This window comes from Tribolium castaneum, chromosome 5 (genome assembly GCF_031307605.1).
Source record: "Tribolium castaneum strain GA2 chromosome 5, icTriCast1.1, whole genome shotgun sequence".
Taxonomy (NCBI): domain Eukaryota; kingdom Metazoa; phylum Arthropoda; class Insecta; order Coleoptera; family Tenebrionidae; genus Tribolium; species Tribolium castaneum.
Genome location: NC_087398.1, coordinates 14,664,439 through 14,686,923, shown reverse-complemented (window position 1 = coordinate 14,686,923; position 22,485 = coordinate 14,664,439). Strand labels below are relative to the sequence as shown.

The 22,485-nt window shown below is 32.9% G+C and overlaps 2 protein-coding genes across 4 annotated transcripts in view; one reads left to right on the top strand and one right to left on the bottom strand.

Moving 5' to 3' along the window:
- The window catches only part of LOC655187 (D-2-hydroxyglutarate dehydrogenase, mitochondrial), a 153,445-nt gene that overhangs the window by 110,181 nt on the left and 20,779 nt on the right, over window positions 1–22,485 (bottom strand). The window contains exon 2 of the mRNA XM_015978237.2: window positions 1,002–1,061. The gene's annotated coding sequence lies outside the window, so the exon portion shown is untranslated. The remainder of the gene's footprint in view (window positions 1–1,001; window positions 1,062–22,485) is intronic.
- Window positions 18,875–22,485, top strand: part of LOC655591 (polyhomeotic) — a 35,570-nt gene continuing 31,959 nt past the window's right edge. For all 3 annotated transcript variants that reach the window (XM_064356792.1, XM_064356791.1, XM_015978235.2), the window contains exon 1: window positions 18,875–19,066. In XM_064356792.1, coding sequence (XP_064212862.1) covers window positions 19,032–19,066 — 35 coding nt within the window. In that variant the 5' untranslated portion in view covers window positions 18,875–19,031. The remainder of the gene's footprint in view (window positions 19,067–22,485) is intronic.

Here is a 22,485-nt window from a genome sequence, read left to right as displayed (position 1 = left end):
ATTTGTGATTGATTAGGCATCGTGTAAATAGCAGTTTACATTTCAATTTTTGCACTTCTTTTGAAATCATCAGAGACAGACACCTCAATTTTATTATTGATACCAATAGAACTTGGGTAAGAGATTTCAGCCTTTTTGACACTACCAAATGTTTTACAAATCAACTACTGAAGTAAGGCAATCATTTTTGTCTTTTTTATTTAATGCCTACATACAGGGTGCGTTAATTATGGTGCACTTCTGAAATTTTCTCAGATGAAACCAATAATAGCAATTCCAGCTTTCCAGATCTGTAAATGATAGGAAATTACTCATCTGAGTATTGCTAACTTTGTCTTGATAGTTGTGCTAACATGAAAACAAAAACAAAAAAAAAATATGAAAAGAATTTTGATTCAAATAATTATTAGAATACTGTTATTGCATCTACAAAAATTTCAGAAAATTATAATACATAACAATTAGTTTATATCATATTTTGTTCGACTGAAATTTACGGTAATATCTAAAATTTCTATTCCCATTACTTGTTTAGGTCGACAGTATAAACTTAATCGATGAATTTGAGCCGAAGGAAATTTAATGATACATAATAAAAAGATCTGAAGAGAATTAAGTTATATCTCTACTTTAAAAATAATTCATTATTGTCAACGAAAATTACAGTAAAACCTCTCAACAATTGACACCTATGAGGAACCTTTAATTGTCCCTTATGGAGAGGTGTCCACTAATGGGTGGTGGAAATTTTAATATAGGTTTTGTTACGTTCCTAGAAAAATGTCCGTTGTGAAGAAGTGTCCGTTATTCGGAGGTGTCCATTTAGGGAGGTTTCACTGTTTTATTTTTAAGTTGGGGACGTGACTTGTTCCTTTCAAACCTTATTTGTTACACCTAAGAATGTTTTTACAAAACATTAATAATAAATTAATTTTGATAGGCTAGTATACATGAAAAAAATGTTTGCTCAAGAAGAATACAGTTTTATTGCCTTTTCCTACCTTCTATATTTTTGACTCTTCAAAGCAGCTTTTCCCTCCACAGGATATGACAAAGGCACCCTGTAACAAAACAATTATTCAGAAAAATAGAAAGTTTACAAAGATTTCTCAAACACGCTAAATGCACACGTATCAATTATCAATTTATGGGTTTTGATTTTTTGCGAGAGATCATTCGCCTAAATCACATTTCAAAACAGTAGTTTTCAATTAATTTTTAAAAAAGCCCAATTAGGCGCATTGACTGCATTGCAATATTTATTGGTATCGAAGCTAATTTCCGGGTTTAATAATTTCATAAAAGTAATGACATATAATTTGCTCCTCGAGACCGCATTAGTTCACCTAACGATAGAACGAACTAATAAAATTTGTATCTTGTTCGTGAAAATTACGAAATTGCAATAAGGCCGCCTCGTCCGCCATCAAAAGGGTAAACCTGCCCTTGGGAAATATGTCATATGTTGGGCTGGCTGCTCTAGCCTCTGGTATTGACATGCAAGCAGACGAAGAGATGCGATAAAATCGCAACGAGTCAGAGCAAGAGGCAGCTACACCTTCTGAAAGTAATGCGAGATTTATATTCTCCCTGTAATTTCGGGCCTGTTTTGGTTTTCTTAGGTAGCCGTTGCGTTATTCTATATTTAATTAGGTATGTAAATTTTCCTCGATTCAGGCCACGTATTTGATGAGCGAACGCAACCTGAATTATTAATCATCGAAGGAAAAATGATGAAAAATACATTTGCGGGTGCGTTCCAATTATTTGGGGAACAATCTGCGAAAAATTAATCTTCTTCTTTGTGTAAAACAATTTCGGCATTTCCTGTTCATGTTCACGGGAGGGGTAAAAAATTCTTGCGTTAATAATGGCCGCTATTAAAATTCCCATCCTCGATAAATCACTTTATGCAACGCGAGACCGTTACGCAGGAGTTCATGAACTTTTCTCTGCATTTTCTCGACAAGTGATTAAACGCTTTACTCTAAAATTTCTTTGTTGCAGGACCTTGACGCTCTACCTGAGGCACTACTTACCACCGTTCCGGGTAAAGCAGGTAAGTTTTTGATTTATTTGACAATCCCCAGCCAATTGTAACAAGGAATTTTAATAATATGGACACAATTGATGCCCCAGATACCACCAATCATTTGTGCGTACAATTGCAATTAGCGAGTATAATTGGTCGGGAATGAAACTTTGGTTGAAAAGTTTCGACCAATCGTGAACAACGTGTAAGTGAAACGTTCTCGTTCTGGATTTTATCATTTTGTAAACAAGAGTGAAAATTGGAAAAGCAAATATTTGTCCGTGTGTGGGTTAGTTTAACGTTGTAATGCTGCCTCTAAATGGTTTTAGAAACAAAGACACACACGATAATTGCAATTAATTCATATATCAATATTTCCGCCGACAATATGAAAATGTATCAGATTTGACTAAATGAAGTGGGTTTCCGGTTTAATTTCAGAACTGTCACCGCGTGTAATATAATATTTGATGCTTGAACCAAATTGATTTTTAGCCGCAGCGTGAGTTTAATTTAAAAAAGTTTTACGATCAAATATTTCTCGCTTTCCAAAAATCGTGTGAAAGAGATGATTATCGCCAACACTTTTCGAGGTAATTATACGGGAAAATCTGCGGTACTTTCGACTCAAAGCTGCGAAACATGTGCGCCCCACTTTTGATTTAACACTGGTGACAATTAATAACTGTCAGGATTAATTCGTTTTTTCCTTGCAAGGTTGTGAAGATGATCATAAATGTGACTAAATGTGTAAACAATTTGCAAAAATACTTATTTCGACTTCATTTATTATCAGTTTAACAAAAAGTTAAGGGAGAAAACTTTTTATAAACAATATATACAATTAGTTGTGCATAAAAGAACTAAACTCGCCTTATTTGTATCTGTGGTTAGTTTTTAAGAATAGGTAACTTAAAAACTAGAAAATGTGAGAAAAAAAAAACAGTTGAGGCACGAAGTTTGGATCTCTTAAGTGACTTATTCCAAAGTTTACATTGTTACTATTTGTCGCCACCTTTTGAGGTAAGTAACTCCGACTGTTCAAAGGCATTGGAAGAGTTAACATCAAGAATCATCTGTCTTTGAAATCCTGTTTGATATCTTTAAAACTGTTAATATTGGGATAAGATAGAGAGTTTTCTTCTTTCTTTTCTTCTTCAGAACTCTACTATAAAGTCCTTAAATTTCTCCACAACTATATTTTGTTGTTTATTACATTTACTTGACACGAAATTAATTGTAATTATAAAAAAAAGGTGCAAAATAAAGCTCTATATTGAGATATCCTTTAAGAAAAGGGAAATATTTCCCCTGAAACATCATTAAAGAATATCTCAATATAGACTCTCTTTATTTAAAACCTTTTTATCATATATCAATACTGAGTCTAAGAAATGAATAAGGTTACATAGGTAATTGTAATTAAATTAAGAAAAAGTATAAATTGGTGTTATGACATTACATTTTGTAAAATAGTTTTCCCTTACCTATTTAACAAAGATGCCAATAGAAAAGCAGAAACGTTTCAACAATTAATCAAGTTTAAATTTAACAATGTTACAAATGCTGAAACTATAGTGAGCAAAAAATTACTAAAATTTTGACACAACATGAAAATCCACTGTAAAGCAGGCTTTAATGTCAAATTTGACATGTGAAACGTCAAAATTTTTCAATGACTTGTTAAAGTGAGGTTATATTGTAAAGACCCTTTTACAGTAAATGAGCATGTGTGTCTTTCTTTGACCGTGGTGGTACTTTTATTTTTGAGGAACCAAAAACAAAAAGAACAAATTCTAAAGGTTTGTGTTATGTTTTGTCGAGAAAATCACAAAAAACATTGTTTCAAATATTAGTTTTTCTTAAATATATTTTATGAATATTTTTTTGAGTTTCCATGCTGGTATTACCTACTAGTACTTTAAATATACAGGATGCTATTTTTAACGAGCCTCCTTCAAATACACTATGTCAGAAAATAAAAGAAAATTTGATAATTGCAACACAAGTAATTTTGTTTGTAAGCGGTCACTTTTTGGTGGACTTTTATAATTTGTAACACTTACCCTTTCAAAATTTCAAATTGTGTGATAAAAGAAAGGTGTTTTGAACAGGAATTAAGCTGTGTTTATTTTCTTGAGGTTCGATTTTTTTATGAAATGTACCCAGACCAAGTCCTAGAACATCAAAACCCAAAAACCAAAAAAAAATATCAAAAAAGTTATCAAAAATGCACTTTCTGGTGTACCATTAGAACTTTCTTTGTGGATGATAATTTATTGAGGTAGATTTTATCGATTCACATCAATATTTCCAAAAATGCTATTTAAATTAATACAGGGAAAGCCGGTATCAATGAGGGGAGAAGAGTTTCTAAAGGGAATATGTTCGACGAGGGGATTATGGAGGGGACCCCCTATACATAAGTAGTTTTTTTTTGAGTTCCGATACAAAATATGTTTCATAAGTAAATGTAAATCTAATTTGACCTTAAAATCGATAGATATCTATAAAAAAATTAAAAAAACATCAAAGTTCCAAAAAAAGACAGTAGGATTTCGTGGAAAACTATCTTTCATTTAAGGTATCACAAAGGAGGTCATGTCATTTTATTTTTAGGGGGTTATTTGTGTTATCATACAAGTTTTAAAAGCACAACAAAGAAATTTTGTAATTTTTCCTTAATTATTTAAACCAAGGTGTTCAAGGTGGCTGGTTTTAAAAAGTCACCCTGTATAGATATACCTACACAGGGTGTGGTTTTGAGGAATAGATGTGCAAGATTAAAGAAAACCAGTAATAAACACAAATAACTCATTTTACATTATTTGTTTGAGAACTGCTGGTTCTGCTACAGCAATGTCCCTAATTATTCTTCATATTAATAAGCCGCAATTATGCCAACTTATTTAATGTTGTTTTTTTTCTTTCATTGCAACTGTTACGTATTCCTATTTGTTGATAAGTTGATAACATTCAAATCATTCCAGTGACCCTCAAAATTTTGGAGTTAAAGATAATATACGTATTAAAAACAGTTTAGTCGAATTTTCGGTTATACTATTTCTATTCTCTTGTATACCAAACTAATTTGCAACTCTATATACTCTAAACTTTTAAGTGTTACAAACGCTATTGTAACATAACTTTCGAAATAAGAATGAAGCAGAATAATGAAACAAAGGTAGGTATGGGAAGGTGTCCTAAAGTAAGACATATCTACAAGTTTGGGTTCAGGTGAAAAAAACAATTCTAAAACTGTCCAATACCAAGGGTATTGAAAATATCACCTGTCCTCCAGTAGCGATAATTTAAGAAAAAGTAATATAAGAGCTAATATGTGTCAAAATTTGAAGTTCGAATGCCGTTCGATAATTACTGAGAACAGCATAGCATGAGAGGATCTTAAGCAGGAACATATTATCAAAAATGTCCCAAACCCAGATACGATAATAAGAGTTTATAATTTAATATAAACAACAATTTTCTCTAGTAAAATCAGAAGCATTTATACCGCTTTAATAAAAAAATCGGAACTATTGTACAACAACTTAAGTTTTTATCTACTATAGGTAACGTTCTTTAACCATTTTTTCACTTCAATCTGCATTGTGAAAAATTAAAAGAAATAGACCCCATAGGGTCGTAAATATATTGACACTTAACAATTTTAGTCTGCCATTGTGAGCTTCCCTCCCCTACGTACTTATTGTACGTTTTGTCTTCTCACGATTTTGAAAATAATAAAACTAAAAAATCCCAGTCTATTTGTTTTTATACTGACTTGAGAACATAAAATGCATTGGGAACACGTAGAAATTAGGTCCATATAAAATGTTCCACTAACTGGAGAAATTATTTATGCGGGCCATAAACGAGCCATTCTCTGAGCGTGTAATAAATTACGAAAGCAGCGCTCCTCTCTTCCTCATTCATCATCGGTTCTAGCTCAGGAAATCGTCGCTGTATTCGAATGCCGCCACCTGTAGCAATGGGTCAGTGAGTGGTAGCCCAGTCCTCGCACCCTCCTCTCGTTCCATGCAAAGAAAGGCCAATTCCTCTCGAGTCCAATCTTCTTATTACCTCCGTGCTGTATCGTGGCCGATACGTGATCCGCTGATGATGCTCCCCTCCGACGTGAGCGTTGATTGGACGCCAGGACGCCCTTGCCACGGATCGATAACGCACCACCACGCACGCTGCTCCTCCAGGAATGCAATATCCCGACGAGGGGGAGAATGTCCGCGCTATTTGAAAAAGGGATTTGAGTTGGAACCGTAGGGAAAGTATTGGGCGTGCTGAAAACGTACGGCTCCCATGAAATGGGGTGCGTGCATGCGCCAGAAACCACGCTTAGATAAGTGAGGGTTTGATTTACGATGATGACTATATCGATTCCCGTGGTGATAAGGTTATGGTGTGATGGACATGGTGGGACGATGGGTTCATTTTTCCGACAAAGTCACCTTAATTAATGAAGTTGTTGACGAAGATATTTCACTTTATGTATGACGGTGTCATTGCGGTATCGTTTACAAGGAATTCCTCGGACAGGATTTCTTGATATGGAGCGAGAGGGGAACTGGTTGCACTACACACACAACAAATGTTATCACCAGTTTTATTAATTTTCTACCCGTAAAAAGATTAAACTCGTGATAACTACATACTGGACTTTTCTACGATATTAGCTACGGTTTTTTTAAACGCCCGGTATTTCAGTTGCCGGTTAAACCAAAATACTTTGGTTACCAATTTACGTCCTGGTTTGACTGATTTCAGTGTTTGGCTACGATTTAACCAAGTTTACAATTTTTACCGAAGGAAATGTGTCGGGTTACCAATTTTTTCAGGGTTACGCTCGGTATTTCAGTTGACGGTTAAACCAAAGATATTTTGGTTACCAATTTATTTCCTGATTTGACATATTTCAGTGCTTTGGCTACGATTTAACCAAGTTTAAATCTTTACCAACTTTTTTGAGGGTTAGTCACACTCATGCGCAATGTCCTTATTTTCCCAACATAATTGTTTCGCAAAATATCTCACATCAGTTTTGCCAGTTTCTGCAACGCGTTTTTGGCTGTGCTTTAGTGGCGTTGTTATTATTTTATATAAAACATGATCGCTGTGAATTTCTATTCCATTTTAAGGAATAATTAAAAAATCACCAAGAAATCAAAAACAGATTCCTATTTTTCGACGACAACAACGCATGCGCATTTAAAATTCTTGCGAGCGGTGTTGCCAAAAAGCTGGGAATTTAACCCAATTTCTACTAAAGCTCTGAAATACGCATTCAAGGTTAAAATCTTGGGTAAAATTTACCATCGAGTAGTTACTAAAGATTTTATCCAAGCACTGAAATACCAGGCGTAAGTAAACCAATGTCAGCTAACACTCTAGGGTTAAATGGTGGGTTAAATACTTGTTTAAAAACTACTACGAATTGCCAAACGTTTTCCTGTGGATATCGATCTTGCTTTTGCGAACAATCAAAAGTTCTTTAGGAAACAAAAAAAAAGTAATTTCCGACTTAACCAACGCATGCGCATTTAACATGATATGGCTCGATGTTTGTGAATAGACTGAAGAGAATCAATTCTATTTCTAATTCTGCAATGACTGAAGTACGTTAAAATTTTGGTTAAAATTTAATCTCGGTTTAGGAATTAAGATTTTAGATGTGCAGTCTTGGTGATGGTAATCATGCCTTTTCAGTGAAGACATTAACTTTGATAAATTAAATTCTCAACTACATACGTAATTTAGAAAAAAAATTAGCTACAATGTTTTATGTGGTCTATTTTAGTAGGTAGGTATAGTCAAAATTACCCTGTTAATCAGCACAAGACTATCATTTGCATTTTAGTACCAGTAGGTATTCATCATTATTCTTTGAAATCAAAGATACTTGATTTTTAATTATCAAAATTTATATTTTATAAAATTAACTTAAACTATGTAAGCGGCATGTTAAGAGATGCCTGTAGATTAAGTCGATTGTTTGCAATTGTTAGGAACCATTGTCGTCAAATTCTTAACAATTATTTAATAAATTTTTTAGTACCTAACCGCTCGGGCTAAGTCGTAAACTAATCTTTTTTAGTTCCTTGATGATTTTTTTTGTTCATAAAATAATCACAAATCCTCCAAAACATACCCAAAAAAGTCCCAGAAAATGGCAAAATTGAATGGTATCATGAAAAAAAAAAGAGTCAACCAGAAAAAGCTCTTGCAGCCCACAGTGTCGTTAACAATCAAATTAAATACTGCTAAAGTTCTGAAATATGCAAAACTAAAATATCAGCAGTTTATTTTTTATTATTTATTGTTATACGTCCAGTGGTTATTTTTTGATGTTACTGATTTTGACGCCCGGTACTTCAGTCCTTAGGTAAAATCTTTGGTAACTAACCAATGGTAAATCTTACTCGAGATTTTAACTTTGAATGTATATTTCAGTGCTTTAGAGGAAATTGGGTTAAATTCCCAGCTTTTTGGCACGCTAGGATTTTAAATGCGTATGCGTTGTTGTTGAAAAATAGGAATCTGTTTTTGATTTATTGGTGATTTTTTTATTGTTCCTTTTGAAATGCAATAGATATCCACAACACTCAAGTTTCATATAAAATAATTACAACGCCACCAAAACACAGCCAAAAACGGATCGTAGAAAGTGCCAAAATTGCGTGATATCTCGCGAAAAAATTAGGTTAGAAAAATAAGGATACTGCGATGAGAATGACTAACCCTGATAATGTTAGTAACCCGACACATTTCCTTCGGTAAAGAATTTAAACTTGGTTAAATCATAACCAAGCACTGAAATACGCCAAACCACGAAATAAATTGGTAACCAAAATATCTTTGGTTTAACCGCCAATTGAAATACCGGGTGTAAGTATTCAAATTCCACAGTTAACTGATGTATAGAATAGTATATAAAAAAATTGTAGAATTAAGTATTTTTTGTTTATACTGTTTTTAGAAATAAATTATTGTTTTGTTGAGTTATGCGATTTTTTTGAATTAAAATTTTTCTTTAAGAAAAAGTAAATTTTTAAGTAGTAAGTTATAGTAAGTTATATCTTTAGATCTTAGTTTTTGTAAAAAAAAGATTTACCTACAGTGGAACTCTATGTAATAAAAAAATTAAAATCATAACTTAAAAATAAAAAAAATGTGTTCTTGAAAAACAATTATATTTCGTAATGTTCTATCATTTATCATCTTAGATCTATATTTTCTGTTTGCCTAGTATGGTTACACTTACATGTATGTATTAACCTGTAACTTATTTATTAATCTGTAGCTTTCAAGAGTTCAACAGTTCAAAATTTTTGTTTAACATAATGGTGAACTTATCAAGTTTTTATTTTTTTTTATTCTCGTATAATCGTATATAATTTTTCAATAAAAAATAAGGCCAGAAACTAACACTTTCTCCATTCTTGCTATAGACTATTCAATAATTGTTGAAGTTGTAGAATAAATGTTACAGTGTACGATGTTTAGAGGAGAGGTGTTTCCATCAACCAACCTACCGACTGCTCCAATTAAGCTTATAGAAAACAATACTTCTTTTTTTAATTATTATAGCTAACAGTAAGTCACTAAATTAATTAGAAATGAAAGTTTGAAATACTTATGGATAGGTATATTACATGAATAATAAAAAATATAGAAACTTGAGGTAGACCAAACTATGCCTAGCAAAAGACACATAGGTATAACAAAACAATACCTCATCTATTTTTGCAAGAAAATTTTACTTGCTGGGACAACTTATACATGTACAGACACGATAAAAAAGAATGACGCCCTTAAAACCGCGACCACTAACTAATCTTATGTGATTCAGTTAATGTGTACCTTTAACTAATTTATAAACCAGCTGGATATTTTGTAAACTAGCTGAATAGTTTGTAAACTAACCTGTTTGTTGAGATTTATGACCTAAAGGAGTTTAGTCCTATGGCCCGGTTGGTAGGGGCGTCATTCTTTTTGATCGTGACTGTAGTACGTATTATTTCAAATGGTGGCACCTGTAATTTGAGATGTTGTTATCCTAATATATTTTGCCACATTTTAAAAAAGAAATTATTGTATTGTAACTTTAAGGTTATAACTATGGATAGTATTTTCTATCTAAAATAATTAGCTTCTCTTACCCTCTGCCTTTGTCTGCTTCCCTGATCAGTTTGTACTTGCAATATTGTTAATAACAATATTGTGAAAAATAAGTATTTTTTGTAATTACAAAAACACTATTAAATTTAAAAAATTAAAGTAGCACTGCACTTGTCCCATTCCCTTATTTTCTGTAATTTTGGCAGTGATAGAAAATAAGTTTCAAAAAAAAATAAGAAAAAATAGTCTCTTTATACCATTAAATGAACAATTAATTTTTAACGACCCAATTAACTTTATAATAAAACTCATGATAGCAGGTGGCCTTTACCACTGTTTATCTTCCTTCTGTCCTGAGAGCTTGAACAAAGTTGCACAAATTATGTGATAAAGCGCTCCTGGTATCAACCACCAAGTCTACTCTGCAACATTTCAGCAGTTTTGCCAACTCAATTTGCGACAGCTGATGTCTACCATCTACACGCTATAAGATAGTGATGCCGGCACGTTTCTGTCTTCTGTGCGTGAGGTTGGAACTAATTTCCATTAGGGAAACTGTTTTGTTGCTAGGCTGAAGACTCATTAAGCTAATGCAAGATCTGAGAATCGAACTACAGCACAGATATTTCGCATTTCTTCGAATAAATTCCATCTGTTTCAGTTTTCAGCGTTCAATTATTCCGCAGGTTTAAGCTGCCGGAATTTTAGATGGAATTGAGTGATTTCTATCTTAATCCTTCGTAAAAAGGGTGGCACTTTAAAAGTGTCTGGTATTTCGTAACCTGATCAAAAATGCAAATTTATAGCCACGAGAAACGTTATTTAACCTATAATAATGTGCTATTTCGTCTCAATAACCATCAATCAATAACTTGATAATGAATAGTCATAAAATATTCTTTTTGAAGAAATTACGACTATCGTGACCCTTAAGTGGTTCCAGTCGTATTTAATGCCGTTTGTCTTATTGGCTCCTATCATGTTAGATGGAAAAGAAGCGCAATGAGGAAGTTGTTCATTAACTGCGACCTGATTACGAAAAGGAGTATAGACTAGGATTAAGAAACGAAAAATAATACAAAATCGCACGATTCTGACTTTTCATTTCTAATTAATTTTGTGACTTGCTGTCAGTTATAACAATAATTTAAAAAAGGTCTTGTTTCCTGCAAGATTAATTGGCGCAGTCGGTAGGAAGGTTTTGCTTTAACATTTTAAATTTCAACAATTATTGAATAGTTTTTAGCAAGTATGGAGAAAGTGTTATTTTCTGAAAAAATAATATTCGATTCTACCAGAATAAAAAAACATTGAACTATTGAACTCTTGAAAGCTACAGATTAATAAATAAAAGGAAAAAGTCCTCTCTAGTGTAAACATACCAGGCAAACAGAAAATATAGAACCAAGCATTTTTTGTTTATTATTAAATTTAATTCATAACTATTATAAAATGTGACCGTTTTTCAAGAGTTTTTAAATTTTTTCGTTTGTTTTTAAGCTATATTTTTTAATTTTTTTTAAATAGCGTTCAACCATAACACTTTCTTACAAAGACTACGATCTAGGTAAGGATTAACTACATCTCTAATTAAAAATTCACAACAAAACAAAAAATTCATTCTCAAAATGTAATCATTGAATGCAATTTTCCTTCACCACTCAGTTCCATACTTTTGATTCTGTGTTATAATTGTGCATCAAGTTAACTAATATAAAATGTCAAATCAGTAAAATCAACGCAAAAAACTAACCACATGACAAAACAATAATCGTGAAAGTTTAACGGCTGATTTCTTGGCTTAATTTGCAAATTTCAGTACTTTAACCGAGGTTAACTTGACGCTTAACTTAACCAAACACTGCAAGGGCTTAATCAACTTTTTAACTAACGCGCAGTGTCGTTATTTTTTTCATGATCCCACATTAGAAGAATTGGGAGTTCTAATAACGATAGTCAACTGAAAATTTGTATGCAACCGTAATCCGTTAGGTTTTGATTAATGAAAATAAAAAGTTGTTATCAACTTTCCTATTTTTTTTTTCAATGGAAAAACTATGTTTCCATTTTTGGATTACACGACTTGTCTTAAGGGAGTCTATAAGCTTTCCTTATGCCCAAATTTGTTGTTTTCGAAATATTTTTAGGTTTTTTGAAAATTTTTGGATTTCCATCCTTGACTTCAAAAATCGATAACTTTGCCGTTTTTAAATATTTTGCAATCCTTTTTGGCTTATTTTTAAGAAAAGGTTTGGATCTTTTCTTTGGTGTTTTCGAATTTCTAAAAAAAGTTAGCAAACCCCAAATTTTTAAGATTAAGTTTGCAGAACTTCAAACACATATAGCTCAAAATTTTTAAATGAAATACCGCAATTTTTATTTCTACCAAGTGGTAGAGAATTTAATTCTGCATCGATCTGTTTTAATGTTTCCTAAACTTAAAGTTATACGAACTTTTTGTTAGCATTGAGAAATTCATTAGCCATAGCTCTCATCTCATAGGTTGCTATGGAAACGTGAGTTATAAGTAATCAAAGTTTTTCAAATATAAATTTAATAAATTTAATTTGTTTTAACCGGAAAGGAAAAACATTTTAAACAGAACTTATCGTTTATTAAATTATTAAATGTTTCTTTGACAAACTGTGCCAAATAAATGTTGCTAGTAAGAAATTTCTGACAATGTCAAAGAAAACCAACATAACATAAAAATTATCAGAGGTGGGTAAAGGGAATTACTAATACAGATCGTTGCAAAATTAAATTTTCTTCCACTTATGAGTAAAATAAAAACTGGGGCATTCCAAATTTAGAAAAAAATTGACTTATAGCTTGTTGGAGTTGTCCAAAAATTAGGTTAAATTTTGGAATTTCTAAACTTTTTTCCAATTTTGAACACACTGAGGGAAAGATTGACTTTCTTTTTTATTGGCCATCAAATATGATTTTTAAAACTCTAAAAATGGCTTTAGTTATCGAGTTATCGATTTTTGAGGAGAAAGGTGCAAATCCAAAAATTTCCAAAAAATCCCGAGTACTTCAAAAACGGCAAAGTTTGGGTAGGTAAAGAGAAATTGAATAAAATCCCCTTGAAGTAATTAGAAAAATGCAAAAACGCATCAAAAATATATCGTTCTATCCAAAGTAAGAAAGTTGATACAGTACCTTCAATACTTCTAATGTGGGGTTTAAACGGAACAGCTTTTATATTGAGGAGAACCCAAGTAGGACGAATGCTTCAATTTCAATAAGTATAAAAGACTATAGATAAAATATAACTGAATTGTTGAAAAAAGTATCTCCGAGTACCAGTGTCACAAATTCTAAGCAATTTGGGTTCCGCGTTCTATTTTTGAGAACGCAGCCAATACTGTTCAAGATATAAAAAAGTGTAACAAACAAAGTTGTAGAGAATTAAATTTACTATAAGAAAGTCTACAACACCATATTTCTATCTTTAACGGTTTAGCTTTAAATTAATTTTCCGTTTCTTGACCACTGTTAAAATGAAACAAATCAGTCGCTTGAACGGCTTTGAAAAATATGGGACAGAGTGCAAGTTGGATTTCTATGGAACAACTGCGCCCCCTGGCGACATTAAAGAAACTCTTGAGGACGGGGACGTTTTATTTGTCCACGTTTCGTATCCTAACATATAGTAATCCGTAGACCTGATTCAAGCATTACCACAGATTCGGCAATTCTTTCCAAAATAATTTGTTCCAATAAGTGACGGACCGCCTAAAATAATAAACTATCTCTGACATCAAAACATGATGGGATTCGCCGTATTCTTCCTGGTGATGGCAGACTACGACCAGCGGCATCTCATCAGAAGAGGCGGTGATTGATGCCTGAGTTAATGATGCTGCGTTCTCCATTAGGAGAACAGGACTGTGTCTGCAGAACGAAACACTGATCACCGGTTCACGTGCACGAAGTGCGCAGCATGCACTCGGTGACGATGCATTAATAAATTATCGTCATTATTCAGAAGCGATTCGAACCCTCTTCGAGGGTTGTTGGGGCGAGATTCTTTACGAAAACGGTTTATTCGACAGATTTGGGCAAAATGCCTCCAATACATCAAAGAAGGCACAACGTATTGTATTGTGTCACGATGGTGTGTTTATGAGATTAGAAGGAAAAAGTTATACAGGGTGATTCATGAAATTTTGCCCTTCAGGCACTGATTTTTTGTTTGTTTGTTTGTACACATCAGTGTGTACATTAATAGGGTTGCCGTTTGTTGTTCCACCTGTAGAACAGTGTTTACTTAAGACTTAGTTCTACCTGCAATAGGGTGAAGGTTGGAGAAAAGGATTTTATAAAGCTTCTGATGACCAAATAAAAATTGTTAATGTTATGTTCTGCAACACGAACGTAGCCACTGGGGGAAGTAAGTCTTGTTCACTCACTCCAGTAGAGCGGGAACGAGATACAGTATCTAATGTTTTATTAATAATAAATCGTCCGAGGTGCAAGGATTAATTCATATTAAATAGCTTACACACTGTGGAGATGTTTCAAGGAGAAGATATTTGTTTAGTTCACTAAAAGCATAAAAAACAGGGATTTTTAAATGCAAAATTATTTTATTGTTCCAGTCAACTGGTAGTGACCTCTATTATGGTGATATGCAAAAGGTGACTAAAAAGTTAATGAAAAAAAGGTGAACCTTAAGGTTCAAGTCATTCTAAACAATAAGATTTATTCTCTACACTGGCTCCAAGTTTGTCTGTTGTCAAACGAAGATGAATTTGATGGTGTGATACGACAGTTAATTACACTTAAAAAGACTATAAATTAACTGCTTTCATTTATATCGCTGGAGGCTTCCATGCCATCAGCACATTCACAATGCTTAGCACTGTTGATGGTTATCTCTTTAGTAGACTGTATGAAATTGGTTACTTTAAACTTATTGTATGACAGAAAATGCGTCCAGACTTGACGAACTTTCAACTTGTTGTGTAACTCACAAGGTCAGAAATACAGGCTGTTCCGAATTTATTATTACAAATTTAAGAGAGAACATACAATTTTAACAGGAAAAGATTTTTTTGGTTATTTAGGACAGGGAGTAATTAAAATTTACATTTTTCGCGACGTTTCGATTTTTTATTAAATCTTCACCAATGTTTGTTGACTTTTGTAAAAAGTCTATGTAGGGTAAAAAATACCAAAACTATTTCGGCTTTAGTTTTTTGACATTTTCAGCAACGAAATCTTAAACTCCATAGTTTTTTTCACATAAAAATGGTCTTGTGTTGTTTCAATACAACTCACCGTTTCTGAGTGAAATCGATTTAAAATTTGTATAATAGTTAACTGAACCAAAATTTGTAATTTTATCTGCAATGGTTTTATCTGAAATATTAAGGAAAACCCACTAAAAGAAGCACCCCACTGAAGGGGTGTAGGTCACTTACAAAGTATCGGTCGATACTGTTCATAGAAACTTTTGTCTTAAAATTGAATCTTTTATCACCTGTCTAAATTTGTAACAATAAAAACGAAACACCTGTATAGAAACATATTTTTTTTAATTTTTTGCGTTTAAAATATTATTAGGTTTTTTCATACAGTATTTTAATCTAGTGAAAAAAAGTTGCTAGTTACCATATCACGTCCATAGGACGTGGGTCAGAATTTAGTGGTTAATCAATAATCATTGACATTTTTCAAACATTTCGGATTTTATGAACCTCCTTTGGAAGTAGTACGTTCAATTTATAAATTTATGAAGGTTAATTAAAAAATAACGGATCATCTCTTGAACAGTGACAAAAGACATCCAATTGAGTTAAAAATTTCTAAACAAAAAAATTATTTGAGCCTTTTTTCTTGAGATAGAGCACTTTAAAGGTTAGGTATAGTATAAGTTAGTAGAAACGCAGATCTGGGAGAGTGAAAGAGATACCGGTTGAAAAAAATCATCAATTTGTGTCGTAGTGTGTGCAAAACATTTAACAAATTTACATAATCAATAATAAATTAAAAGAATAAATGAAGCGCTTTCGGAATTTATGCATCTTCAAGTACAAAGCCAAAACCATTTTAACGTAATTCCGAAAGCACTAGTGCAAATAAACATATTTGAAAGGGAAGACTTCGAGTTTCTACATTTATTCTTTTAAAAACGAACCCTTTCTTTGAGATAAACCAATCTCCTTACCTCATACTTAATAAATTAAATCCGCCAACATTGTGTCACCATTCGAGAATAAATTGGTTCGACACTTTTAAATCACGCTGTAAATTTCGACTGAGGTATACTAATTGACTCAATGATGAGTATTCCCCAAAAAGTTTGCCATCAGGGAATGATAGTTTCTCTGGAAAAAGGTATACTTAACTGTTAATTATTTAGATTTAGTGTGTCTTGTCGTTACTCGACTACCAATATACCATTTGTTTGTAAATGGTACATTGCATTGTTTTGGTTAGAAAATTAAAAATTTTGGTATTTTAACACTTCATCTTTTTTTATTTTCGTCAAATTCTATGTTTATAAATTTGGGAGTATCTAATAAATAATACAAGAAATGACATGAAACCTCATTTTTAGAATCCCAAGAACCGGTTCAATTTGGTCACGTGATCGGTTGGTTAATCACGCATTTAATTGCGTATTAATTTAATGACGGTTCTATAAACTGACTCTAAGGGCAGGTTTATAGAAAGCTGTGTTAAAATTTAATTCGTTGTTAAAAGTTATCAATGTGAAGGACCAATCACAATTGTCCAATTTGGTCACGTGATCAGGTAATCACGCATTTAATTGCCAATTAAATTAATGACGCTTCTATAAACCGGTCCTAAATGTTTTATGTATCGAAATGTAATCGAATTGTCATGAAGAAACCAAAAAAAGAGGATTAAAAAGTAGTACCTATTTTTTTAACTTAGTAATTTTAGTTTCAAACAATATACTTAATTAAGTAATTTTAGTATTTAGTGCTGTTTTTTTTAAGAAACAGAGTAGGTAGTCTTTTAAAATTTTGACAATTGTGCAACCAACATTGCATATGTGCACACTTTGTGGGCTATATTGGGCATTTTATAAACAATTTCTATGACGACAACAATGAGATGTGAGTACGGAAAAGTAGGACTTTACGGACAAATTCGGGTTCAAAATAATCTACAAAGTAAAATTTTGTGCACAATTTCAGAAAAAGTAAATATGTTAGATATTCATTCTGTTAATAATCTACTTCTTTTATGTAAAATGTGTTTTTATTAAAATTTAGATTATTAAAATTATATTTCAACCTTATTAAAAAATATGTGTAGTTACGACTATACTGACTATAGGTTCGGATTAAAGAAGTTGTACTATAGTCTTTACTTACAGTAAACATGAATGTATTTGTTTACCAATTCTCATTTTATCTATTGAATACCTCCTGACACACTGTTTATGTTATTAATAGAAAAAATTAGTTTGTTTTTCTCGGTGCATTTGCATTCGATATTGCATTCTATGATTTCAACCGATTCTTTGAATTTATAGCCTTATATTACATATTAAAAAACTAGAGAAATTTAGTATTTGACGATGTTTAAAGCCAAAACCATGATGGTTTAGCAAATCATAAGGCAATATATACGAGCCAAATTAAAAAAAAAACAGCTAACTCCAATATCTAACTGATTTATTTAAAATTTAAACATTGAATATATTTTTATGTTTATCTGTTCTACCAGTCATTATAACATGAATACTTCCTAGTCTAAAGTGTTTGATCATTCTATACCATGATATCAAAACGCTTGAAGCACTGTAAGGTGTCTTCGATTTAAATATCGCGAAATTTAAATGGACGAAGGATTCATTTTTAGAGTCTTAAAGTTGACGAAAAACCTGTAGTCTCGCAATTCTAGACCGAAAAAAACGATTAGTAAAATGAAGATTTACGCTTTTTCTTTTCGAGATGTGAATCATTGACTCGTAAGTGTTGAATAGTTTAAAAACTTCGACCTTGCACCTTCATTCCCTTTGGGATTTACAGCTCCTTGGGCTTTTACCCCAAAAAACTCGAAATTTAATTGTTAAAAGAGCACCCACTTAACATCTTCCAAGGACGTGACTAAAATAGCGTTCGAAAGCTTCGCATCTCATAAAAGAAACACGCCGGCATCTGACACCAATAAAGTTATTCTTCATTACAGGAAACGACCTAAACATAACATTATCCGATCAACGTGTTAAGCCAATATCAAAATTGCTCAGCTAGGACGTAAGCTGACAAAAAGCTGCAATAATTTGCTGCAATAATGTGGAATTGTTCCTGAGGGAGGCACGATCCCAAAAACCGCCTCGTTGTGTTAATTAACTGTCGTGAGTCATAATCGCTGCATAAATTGATAGGTGGAGGCTTCGAAGGTTGATCTGGAATCTGGGCATAATCCCAGGAAAAACGCGTTCGGAATGGCAAATGGTTAGTAGGGTTTGGAACGCGTCCTCCATTCCCCGACCAAAATCGCGGTGTAAAGTGAGTGATAGAAACGCCATGCCAGAAGTTGATCCTTGAATAGCATGGTCGCCCGTCAATCTCTCCACCAGCTCGCCGTCTTTTTCCATTTCTCCAAGGCATCGTCCCTCGCCTGCTCTCGCGTCATTTTCAAATGTCGACCAATCCGGGCGCAGGTAGGGATATGTTTACCCTCATTGGAGGAGTGAAGGACAACCAGTTCCTATCGTTGCGAGCGGCGCAGTCGCGAGTGCGGTGTGGCCAAGTGTGGAACTCGAAGAAGTCTCTAGTTACCGTTGAGGCTTTCCCCCGTCCGATTTTCCGTTGTTTTCCATGTCGGCGTGCTAGTGTGCTTTTCCTTTGGTTTCGTTCCGATTTTGCGTGATATGGAACGGAGAGGTTTTGGTTTTTTTACGAAAAGGTCAGTTTTATTTTTATTTACTATTAGTTTGGGTTGATTTGCAAGAGGACCACTTCGGTACGAGCAAACGGTACGTTTTTAGCATCCTTCATGTTGGTTTTTGCGTTCAAAATGGCGCCGATGGCTGGCCTCGGTCCTTGTCTGGCGGCTTGCATGCGCCATAGTGCTGTCTCGGTCTGTGCGAATTTTTTGCTTTTCGTTTAAATTAATGGAATCGGATGGAAAAACTTGACCTAGTCCGGCATGAGGTCGCTAATAGCCCGTTGGCGTCTTGCTGGATTTAACTGCACGTTAATTGCCAGGAGTGGGGCTGAGAAGTTGCTCGAATACATCGGCTTGAAATTGCAGTTGGTAGTAGTGGCAGTTCCCCTTTAAACGGCGCTACTCGGAGCGTGTCTGTCGCGTTCGGAGAACCGTTCGAGATATCGGCTTGCTTGATTAACTGTTAGGTAATTTCGGAGATTACACACGATTGTTATTACGGAATCGATGATGGACATGTTTCCGTTTCCTTACTTCCTCTTCGTATTTATTAGTTTTTAACACAAAGAACAAGTACACAAGGCTAATTAAAAATGGATCTGGGACATGCAATCCCCTAGTGGGGACAGCCATTGTAACTAACCTCTCATTTGCTCCACCCACACAGTGTCACCAATAAAAACTATAGACAGATTCGATCCACATCAAATTGTTAAACTGATTGCAATAGGCCAAAACTTGCCACTTCCATCACAGCTTTTTATTGGTTACCTACAAGACATTGTGGACATGGTCGGAAGTGATATATTTTATTCGAAGCAATGGCAATTTAATATTGATTCTTTGTCCTTGCTTGAATAATAAATTAAAAATTGAAGGAAGTTTAGTGGAAATTTCTGGTTTTTTCAATTTTGAATTTAAAGAATTTAAATTTATCGCATTTTTTAAGTGATGCCAACTTACAGGTTCCGCAGATATTTTTTACTCAACACTGAATAACTATCACGACCGGATTCACAAAGATATTCTTCGAAGCATTTTTTCATGATTTAGTTAATTTAAAATCGTTCACTTTCTTAAAAACCACATCCTAGTGTAAATTCTTCATATTTGCCCTATGTAAGTCGGTCTTTAAACGAGCACCATTATTTCTAATAATTTCTAGTGATATAGTTGTCTGTACAAAAATAGGTTCGGAACTCTGAAAGTTTTTAAGATCTGTTAATTATTCACCTGTGAAACTGGTCCGAAAGAAGGCCTATCAAACTAACACTTTGTTAGAAAATAAAATTACCATTTCAGTTCAGTTCTTTAATGCGCTTTTATCTTGTGTCATTAAATTAGTAGGTACTGCCAACTGGTACACGTAAAAAACTAGACACGGCGTGCCAACCTAACAATTTTACAGCTGGGCGTAATCCAAGTAAAAACATTATAGGTTAAAAAATTGCATGTTTATCATTATGAAATGTTGAGAAAATGAGCACAAGAGCTGACATCCGGTGGATTTTTCATAACTACTGAAACCGGGAAACAGTTGTCAATAAAAAAATTGACACTATGTGTTATATCCATATCATCTCATATCACGAAATTTGTCAAAGACGTCAAAATTTGGCAGTTTAGATTTTCGAGTTTAAATTTTTGGTTGTTTTCCGTATTTTTTTGACATTCTCAGTGTCATCCACCGGTTGTTGATGCTCCTATAAAAATAAACTTTGAAACAGAATGATACTTCTTATTGTCAATGGTAAATAATGTGAATCTGTCGATTTGTCTTCTCTCACTTTTCTAACAATTTGTATTTTGAAACATAAAACGACTACGGATTATTCAATCAGTTAATTGTAATTATTCGTCCGTCAAGCTAAGACCTTTACGCCCTCTGGCGTACGATTCTATGAACTGCTCCTTTACGTTAACATTGACACCGCTCACAATTGTTTCAAATTTGGACAATCTATGAAAATCTGGTTTATTGTTTTTTAAACGTATTTTGTCAAAAGACGTTTTATTTTTTAAAAGTAATGCAAAAATATTAGCTATTTCAAATTCCAACGTCGCATTTTACCGAATTATTTTTTAAATAAGGTTGATGAAAATATAAAATAGTTATTAATGGTTAGATCTGTTATTGAAACCATTAGCTGTTAATTTTTTGAAGTGCATGAATAATTTATAACAACCAATTTTGGCGTTTTTATAGTTTTCAAACCATTAATAGGTACTGTGAGTTGTCATAAGAAATGTATTTTAGGTTATAACTTTGACAACCAAGCAGTGTTGTCAATCATGTTTTAAATATTATTATTATTAGGTAAAAAAGTCCGTCCGGTTTGTCTTTATGGTATTCTTTAAAACACCTTTTGATATACAATTTCTTATCAACAGAAATTACATCCAGCATTTAAATTAAAAATTAAAAATGAAAAAAAAAACGTCATAAAGAAGGACCCCTGAAGCCAATCTAACAATAAAATATATAAGTCTGCTGCGTGTATGAAACAATGTGAACGGATTATGTATACCATTATTTCATTTTAGGTAAAAACCTTTTTTTTTACTTTTTTTTCAAAACTTTCAGGAAGAATTGTGAGGAAAGATTGCTTCATTTTCGTAAAAAGATGAAATTAGGAAATTACATTATAAACGATTTTTTGTTATTCTGAAACTTTTGAAAAAAAAAGTGAAAAAAGGTTTTGGTAGTACAGGTACATACTTCAACCTAAAATGAAATAATGCTATACATAATCCGTTCACATTGTTTCATACACGCAGCAGACTTACATTATTGTTGGATTGGCTAACCAATCTATACCTAGTGATGTAAACTGTAAATGGGAGTATAAATAACAAAATATCCGTTAAAACTTATCCTAACAATCAACGTGAAAGTGGCGCAGGTTAGTCTGGTGGTTTCTCAAAACTTTTGTTAAAAGCAATTAGTATGCATTGTCTAATTTCGGTTGTAGTAGAAAATTGCAACAGCGCATTTGCATTTTTTGGGGTGACAGCACAAATTCGGAGTTTCTGTATAAGAAAAAAATTCTGTGTTAAACTGAATCCCATACCAACAAACTTTGAGCCAAGAAAACCCAACATTTCAAAGACAAATATAACATTATGAAAATTGACAGTTGTTGCTAAAGGTTAGCATAAAGATATCTGTTTCAAAATTATACAAATAACTCATTTGTCACAGTTGGTTTTCTCTTTTAATTTTTCTTCGCACTAAATTTGCCAATTTAACCAATTTAATACAGAATTACAAGGAAATACAGAAAATTTTAATTTGTGACTTTTCTAACCTCAAGAAAGTGTGCTGTTGCTATATTTTTTCTATAGCTTTGAAACAGCAAGTAAAATGTTATTACATTGTTCAAAAAAATGCCAACTGGAAAATTTTGTTATAATCCCAGTTATAACCTTATAAAAAG